The 8,152-nt window shown below is 62.9% G+C and overlaps 1 protein-coding gene across 1 annotated transcript; it reads right to left on the bottom strand.

Moving 5' to 3' along the window:
* Positions 358-7,684, bottom strand: NOTUM (NOTUM, palmitoleoyl-protein carboxylesterase). Its single transcript, XM_018065439.1, has 11 exons — positions 7,095-7,684; positions 5,911-5,963; positions 5,733-5,828; positions 5,156-5,216; positions 4,843-4,901; positions 4,328-4,430; positions 3,470-3,661; positions 3,243-3,343; positions 2,537-2,684; positions 1,275-1,322; positions 358-1,035 (listed from the first exon to the last, which is right to left on the bottom strand). The coding sequence occupies exons 1-11, from the start codon at positions 7,424-7,426 to the stop codon at positions 729-731; spliced, it is 1,500 nt and encodes a 499-aa protein (XP_017920928.1). The 5' UTR covers positions 7,427-7,684; the 3' UTR covers positions 358-728.

Genomic DNA, 8,152 nt, shown 5'->3' with positions numbered 1-8,152 from the left:
AATGTCACCCCAAGATCAAAATAAAGAGGAAAGGGAGCTTAAAACCATGCTGGGGGCTTGTCTGAGATAGGCCCGTTACTGCTGTGTGTGGAAAGGATGAACAGAAGGAGCAGGGGTTGGAGGTCAGGAGGCCCCGGAGTCCTTCTCAGCTTCTCCCTGCTGCCCTGGGTTTGTAGGGGGTCCGGGTCAGGTCGGGGTGTGAAGCAGGCAAAGTGCCCCCTCAAATAAACACGTCTACAGGGTGAGGCTCTTTTGTTATCTTTTCTTCATTATTTAAAAAAAATATGTTACAAAACAATATCATTCACTATATATTTGTTATTTTTCTTTTTTTAAAAAATTAATAAAAAAGTCACTTTATAAAATAATACAAAAGGGCAGGAGAGGCTGGAGGGCTGGGATGGGGGAGAATGCCTTCTGGGCTGGAGGCTGAGGAATCCAGTGCTTCTGGCTCCCTACCATGGGTTGGAGGTGGAGGGAGTGAGGGGGGTTAGGAATGAGGGGATGGGGATGGGGGGATGTCAGGAGGGAGGGGCGGGAGGGGGCCAAGGACCACAGCCAGGCTGATGGCAGGTCCACCATCTCTGGCTAGGGCCCCTCAGAGGCAGTAGGAGAGACAGTGAAGGTTGCCAAGGGAGGGCGTCCAGACCCAGGGCGGGGACAGCCAGGGCCCTGTGGTCCTAGGAGAGCGGGAGGGCCTGGAGGAGAGATGGCAGGGGCGAGGGGCCCTAGCTCCCACTGCTCAGCATCCCCAGCAGTTTACTGGGCTCCAGGCCCTGCTGCTGCGCCACTGTCTGCACGTCGAAGCCCATGTGCATCAGGAACTGGGCCACATTCATCTCCTGCCCCGTGAACTGGTCCCGGATGGTGGGGCACGAGGGGTTGCAGTGGGGCCAGGGGCAGCTGTCCACGAGGTGGATGGGGCAGCCCTTCAGGGGGGCTTTGCTGGCCTTGTGGCTGTCGTGGAGGCTTCGGTCCCAGCAGTGCAGCGCCCGGGGCAGTGAGGTCCCCTTCACCTGGACGTCTGTCCAGTGGCTGCAGACAGAAACCCAGGTTGGGGATCACTCGGGTGTGGCCAAAGCAGGGGACGGCATTGCCACCAGTGAGTTCTTGCCACACAGCTGGTTGTGCAAGTGGTTTTGAAAACCCTCAGAAGAAGCCAGAGCTGGGGAGGCTGGTGGGCAGGCCTAGGCTTGCTGGGGGGATGGGGGCGTTGCAGATGTCTGGATCGAGAGCCATGGATACGAGCTGTCCTGGGGCCAGGGGCCACTGACCTTCGGATGATGATCTCGTGAGAGAGGCAGGCGGGGGCAAAGCTGGCCCTGTTGGGGAGAAGGCAACCTGTGAGCAACCACATCCCACCTCAGCTCCTTCCGCACCCCAAAGCGCACAGGTCACAGCTCCTCTCCTGGGAGGCTGTCCCCTACCTGGCTCCTACTTCCCTCCTGCCACTTGCTGGGTTGGCCAGTGGCTCCGCCCAGGCCTTATCCCCACCAGCTCCCAGGTGCCCTACTAACCCCTGTCCCTTTCTGCCTCCAAATCCTGCTCAGAGTGGGGCTCTGCTGGACAGGTGAATATTTGTTTTTTTAATAGACTTGAGTTTTTCATAGAATTTTTAGGTTCACATTGAAATTGAATGGAAGGCATAGATTCTTTTTCATCCCCTGCTCTTATACATTCACAGCCGCCCCCATCATGAATATCCCCCACCAGTTGTTATGTTTGTTATAATCAATGAACCTAGATGACACATTATCACCATCCAGAGTCTGTAGTTTACATCAGGGTTCATCCTTGGAGCTGTACTGTCTATGAATCTGGACAAATGTATAATGACACGTGGGCTTCCCTGGTGGCTTAGATGATAAGAATCTGTCTATATGAAGGAGACCAGGCTTCAGTCCCTGGGTTGTGAAGGTCCCCTGGAGAGGGGAATAGCTACCTACTCCAGTATTCTTGCCTGGAGAATTCCATGGACAGAGGAGCCTGGCGGGGTACATGTCGCCGAGTCGGACATGACCGAGCGACTAACACTAAGACTGTAATGACATGTGTCCACCATTGTGGTACCATACAGAGCAGTTCCTCAGCCCTAAATATCTACTGTTCTCCACCTATTTATACCTCTCTCTCCCAACCCCTGGCCACCACTGATCTTTTTACTGTGCCCATAGTTTCGCCTTTTCCAGGATGTCACAGGCGTGTCCCAGGTGGCACAGTGGTAAAGAATTCGCCTGCCAATTCAGGAGAGGCACAAGACTTAGGTTCAACGTCATGGAGTTGGAATAACACATGTGGCCTTTTCAGACTGGCTTCTTTCACTTGGTAATATGCATTTACAGTTCCTCCTCTTTTGGCAGCTCTGGTGCTCACCCCTCTCTAGCACTGGGTAGTACCCTTTTGTCAGAATTGATCGCAGTTTATCACCTCAAGGACCCCTGGGCTGCTTCCTGTTTTCCATCTTTGCGGCCTCTCTTTTCAAGTCAAGTGGTTTACTATGGATCTGGGGGGCCAAGCGGGGTCCCCACACACTCACGGCACATCCTTGAGTGTGTTCCGCAGCTCACGGCCCAGGTTCTGGATATACAGCCACTGGCCCTCCTGCACCGGCTGCCCCGTGAGGTGCACATTGTCCACAGTCAGCTGGGCCTCGTCAAACAGCCACTGCACCACGAAGACTGGGCCTGCGGGGACGGCTCAGCTGGGCCTCGCCTCGGAGCCCTGCCCCCCGCCCCAGGCTCCAGGGGCGGAGGCCACCGCCAGCTCCACAGCAGGCTCACAGGCCGGCCAGGCTCTGGCTGCAGAGTGCTGGCGACTAGCTCCCCTGGCACGCTGCCTGGAAGAGGTGCCTCGTTCCCTCCTCCCACCTTGGCCTGGCTCCCAGGACTCCGCTTTGACCAAAACACGGCGATTATGTCTCTTCGAGTGTGGTGCTGGCGAGGGACAGCCAAGGCCCCACACAGGGACAGCACTGGGATTCAACTCCAAGGCACGTTCCTCACCGTGGGTGTGGTCAGCGTAACCAACCATCCTAGTTTGCCTTGAACCAAGTGGACTTCTAGTGCTAAAACTGAGAAAGTCCCAGCCAGGCTGAGATGACTTTGTCAACCCTTCTTGGGTGTGGCAGTGGTCTCCAAGCCTCGCCTCTGAGGACTGGACTCCAGGCTGGGTTTCCAGCAGACACAGAAAGGCTGCACACCCCCTGCCGCCCGCCCCCTCCGCCGCCCTGCATCCCCACTCACAGCGCAGAGTTGGGTAGACTTTGTAGCCAAAGAAGCAGTTCCATTCCTCGCCCTCCTTGAACTGGCGCCGACAGCGCTCCGGGACCACCCCATTCCAGTACCTAGGCCACACACGGCAGGTTAGGCTGCTCGCCCACCTCCCACCCAGCCCCCACGAGCTCCTCCACCCCCCGATGCCACCCAATCCCAGGCCCTCTGCACAGAATGGGCCCTCCCTCCTGGGGCACCTGATGCCCCGGCGGATGGCCTCCGTGGGCGCGCAGGTGATGGTGTCGATGCAGTCTGTGCGGCGGTACTGCTTGTTGTCCAGGAACCAGCCAGAGTCAGCCAGGCCCCGCACCTGGATGGCTGGATAGCCCAGCTCCTCCAGTTGCTCGGCCACACGGTCCACGTTTAGCAGCACCCCCGTGCCCCCCGCGCTGCAGGGAAGGTGGGAAGTCAAGCCGGGCAGATTGAGGAAGGACACTCACCCACCAGGCCTGCCCAGCCTCAGCCCATTCCCCAGGGCACAGGGAGCCAAGAGCCTTCTGAGCTGCCACCACGTTCTGGGTTTGTGTGTAAGGCCCCTGGGCCCTTCCAGGTCTTGGAGGCAGAGAAGGGCTGGCAGAGCTCCAGGCACTGACACAGAGCTAAGTGTCGGGTCATCTCACTTCCTCCCACCCTTCTTTCCCTCCCCCGCTTCTCACTCTCTGACTCGGTTCCCTTATCTGAAAATGAAGGTGAACTCTGTGGTCCAGGCCCCTCTGTCCATTCCTTAGATGACCCCTGAGTCCCTTACATGCCCGCTGGGATACAATGACCAGCGGGTATGATCTTGCCTAGAGGGACCCCAGCCCTTGGCGGTACATTGGTCCACAGCTAGCCCTTAGTCAACTGCCTAGGTCACTGTGATCCAAAGCCTCCCTCACACCCAACAACCACGGAGCCAGAAGTGACTGCAGGACAGCTTCCAGCCACATGGCATTCGGGAGCCAAACCTCAGAGATGCCCCATGTTGCTGAGCCTCCTGGCCACGCGTCTGCCCTGGCTCAGCCCCATCTTCTCCCTTCCATCCACACTCCCACCCCAGCCCCTGCCCAGCCCACCTGCTCCCTGCCAGCAGCAGCACCTTGGCCCCACTCAGCCCTTTGCCCAGGAGCTCTCGCACAACCTCCCGGATGATGAGGGTGCCCATGAAGGCGTACTCGTCTGCACAGAGAAGGAGAGCTGGCTTCAAGTGGTGGCCTGGACAGCCAGCCAGTCCTCCCATCCCCAGGTTGGAAGGAGGTCAGGTATAGCTGGGTGTCTGGAGGGTCTTCCATGGGATGGGAACAGGGGCAGGGGTAGATTGGAGGAAGGTGGGTCAGGTACGCAAGACTGTGCTGGGGGCCCTTCCTCGGGGAACACCTAGGAGTGAGGAACCCCCTCCCCCAGGGTCAGGCCAGCCATGGACAAGCCAGGCAGTGGGTGCTGGGAGCAGGCACCCAGGGACACACTATTGAAGAGTTAGAGGGAGACACAAGGCTGAACGTCTGTATTTCCCCAGAAGTGCTGTCCTCCCTGCCCTGCCTCTGTGGGGGCGGGGGGGGAAGGGAGTGGAGGGGGGAAGCATGGGACTCACTCTTCTCAGACTTGGACGAAGCCCCACTCCACACATCGCTGGAGCAGTAGGGGATGAAGCTGTGACACACGGATGGTGTGAGCCCGCCGTGTTCCTCTGTTGCCCGAGGACCCCAGGAAGGATCACCCTCCTCGGGAAGGACTCCTGAGGACAGGACCTCCCTAGGAAGGACCTCTCCCAGGACCGGACCCCCTTAAGGACAGGCTCCCCCAGGATAGACTTCCCCTAAGAACCTCTTAGGAAGAAGCCTCCAGAAAGGACCCCCAAGACAGGACTGCCCCCCGCCAGGAAGGACCTTCTGGCTCCCTCTTACACCATGTTGGCGTTCCACCAGTGGGGGTTCTCCTCTGGCTGGGAGGACAGGATCCCTGTGCCTGTGGCAGGGAAGGACAGAGGCAGTGGGTCTTTCTGGTGGGAGCAGGGCATGCAGGCAGGGGTGAGGACTACAGGAAGGTAAGCGGATGTGGAAGGACCCTATCAAGCTCCAGCAAGGAGGTGGGTGGTGACACCCACCTGAACTAAGGTTGCGGGGGAAGTAGGGAATGGATGGGTTTAGTTATTCCAAGGAGTCTCCATGACCAGGATGCCCAGCCGGGCTGTGACTTTTGGACATGACCCTCAACCTCCCCCCTTCCACCAGCTACTTTGACCAGGGACCAGCTCTGTACTGTGTAGCCAGGGTGAGCCCTGGGAAGTTACCTGTGGAATAAGAATGAAATGTTAGAGTGAATGTTCCCTAACCTTGGTGGGGTGGGGGATAGATGGGGTGGGGCCTCTCTGGGGCTCTAGGGAATGAAGGAGAAAAGGCTTCTTCCAGGACTTCCAGTTATGAGCCCCTTTCCCTTCCCCTGGCCTCCTGGGGATTCCTGGGCAAACCCTGGCACGCTGACCTGTGCGAGTGCGGGGCCAGTCCTTGGAGCTCATAAGGCGCCGCATGGTGTCATATCGGGAGTCGCAGTTCTCCCGGTTGAAGCAGTACCAGCCTCCTGCGGGCACAGCCCCCAACCTCAGGATCTAGTGCCAAGGAGACCCTCCTCCTACCCCGCTGCATCCGCACCTGACACTCACCTTCCAGAAAGAGTAGCCATCGCCGGCTGCCCTTGGATTCCTTCAGGTAGTAGCTGCAAGGGAAGTGGGTGGAGTGCGTGGTCATGGAGCGGGGGGGGCGAGCGGGGGCTGCAGGGTCCAGCTCCCGGGAGATAGGGGTCATTCCACCTGTCGCCGGGCACGCGCCGGCCGCACGGGGGCGCCAGCGGACAGGCCCCCGCAGAACGCGCCCGGCCGGGCGAGCGGCGGTCAGTCCCGGGAGGTGGCGCTCGCGAGGCGGGGAAGGGCGGCGAGGGGCTGTGTGGTCCGTGGAAAATCCCCACGGCCCGCCCCGCGCGGGACCCGCTGTAACCTCGGCCCCGGCGGCCAGGCGGGGTGGGGTCTTCGCCAGGGCTCAAGATCCTCCTGGGATGCGCAGTGGGGCTTGGGGAGTGAAAAGCACTCTCGAGGGTGCGTGGGGCAGGAGCACCGGGGTCGTACAGGCGGGCGTGGAGGGGCGCGGGCGCCATCAGAGCGGGGTCGCATCCTTCCTACCAAGGCCGGACCTAACGTCGTGTTCCTCAGGCTGTGCAGTCACTGAGGGCATGGGCACCCCTAACCCCTCCCCAACCCTCAGCCTCGCATCCTTCCATTATCTGCTAGGGGCTGGAGAGGGGGTGAATGCGGCACCCAGGTCCTTCTGTCCCACCTGCGCCCCCTGCCTATTCCTCCGGCTGGCTGGATCTCTGGCAGTCCCAGCAGCAACACGGAGCAGACGGGGCGAGTTGAGCTGGGATGGGGGTGGAGGTACGGACGCCAGGCGTCTCTCCGCCCCCCTGTGTCACCTCCTCTTGCTGGAGTCAGGGCCACTCGCGGACTGCCATCTCCCCGCCCAGGGAACGAAGAACGCGAGCACAGGGACTGGGTACCGGTGGCCGACGGGTCAGTGCCCGGGGCTGGCCCAGGACCAACGCTGCCCCAACCCCCGCGCAGCTAGTTGCCTAGCAGGGCCCTACCCGGAGCCAGCGCCTCCGAGGCCCGACGGGAGCCCTTTCCCCTGTGGGCGACCACCGCTGCGGCCAGCAGGGACGGTCCAATGCAGGCTCCGTGCGTCTGAGCGGGGACAGGGAGGCGGGTGGTGCGCACCCTCTGGCGACCAGGCAGCCCGCGGTCCCGGGACCACCGACGGGGGCGCGCTGGTCGCGGCGGGCGGGTGCAGGCCTTACCCGGCCGGGCTGCCGTCGTTGCAGGTCACCGACGTGTTGAGCAGGAGGTGCAGGCGCAGGTCTTCGTTGAGCTGCTGCGCCGAGCAGGGGTACAGGGACTGCGCCAGGCTCTTGACCTGTGCCATGAAGCTGTCCATGTTGCCCTCCACGGCCGTGAAGTCCAGAGGGAAGCTCTCCACCGGTTGCCCGGCTGCCGGGGCCGCCTCGGCCCGCGGCGGGGGCGGCGGCGGGGGTGGCTGCTGGCCGCGGCGCCGCCAGGTCTTCCTGCCCTCGCCGCCCCCGGCCCAGTGCAGAAGGCCCAGCAGCAGAAGCACGCGCACCCCTCGGCCCATGGCCGCACCGCTCGGGCCCGCGGCCACCTGCGGAGAGCAGGCGGCGTTGAGGCGGCGCGGCGGCGAGGGCGCCAGGCCGGGGGCGCCCGGGCCGCGGCGCGCCTGCTCGCTCGCCCCGCTCCCCGCGTTGGGCCCGGCCGAGGAGGCGCGGGCGGCTTGGCGTCGAGGCTCTCGGGGCCGGGCGCCGTCGGCCTGGGCAGCTGGGACTCCGCGCGCGGCCGGCCGAGGGCAGCGCAGGGTCTGGGTGCGCTGGCTCTGGCCCGCGCCAATGAGCGGCGGGGGCCGAGCCTGGGCGTAGTTTGCGGGGGCCGCGGCGGCCCGGGTGCCCGCGCGTTAGATGTGCCGCCGCCGCCGCCGCCCCGGCTCGGCGGAGGGGGAGGGGGCCGCGCTCGCTCTTTTCTTGGCGGAGGCATCGCCTTTTCTTCCCAAACCGCAAGCCTGACGGAGGGGCCTGGACTCCCCCGCCGCGGCCGCCGGAGGCGCTCCCGGCCCGGCTCCGTGGGGGGCAGCGCGGCCCGGCGGCCCCGGCGGCTCATTCACCGCGGCCAGCCCGGCGCCGCCGCCCCCGCCCCCGGGCGGCTGGAAGGGGCGGCGGGCGGGGGCCAGCGGGGAAGGAGCGGGGTTTTTCCGCGCGGGGGTAGCTCGGTTGGCCACGCGGCGGGTCGGCCCGACGGGCTGGGGGCGCAAGGGGAGCGCTCACCTGAGCCGCCGGAGGCCCTTCGCTCC

Source organism: Capra hircus, chromosome 19 (assembly GCF_001704415.2).
Source record: "Capra hircus breed San Clemente chromosome 19, ASM170441v1, whole genome shotgun sequence".
Classification (NCBI taxonomy): Eukaryota; Metazoa; Chordata; class Mammalia; order Artiodactyla; family Bovidae; genus Capra; species Capra hircus.
This window is presented reverse-complemented; position numbering and strand designations above follow the sequence as displayed.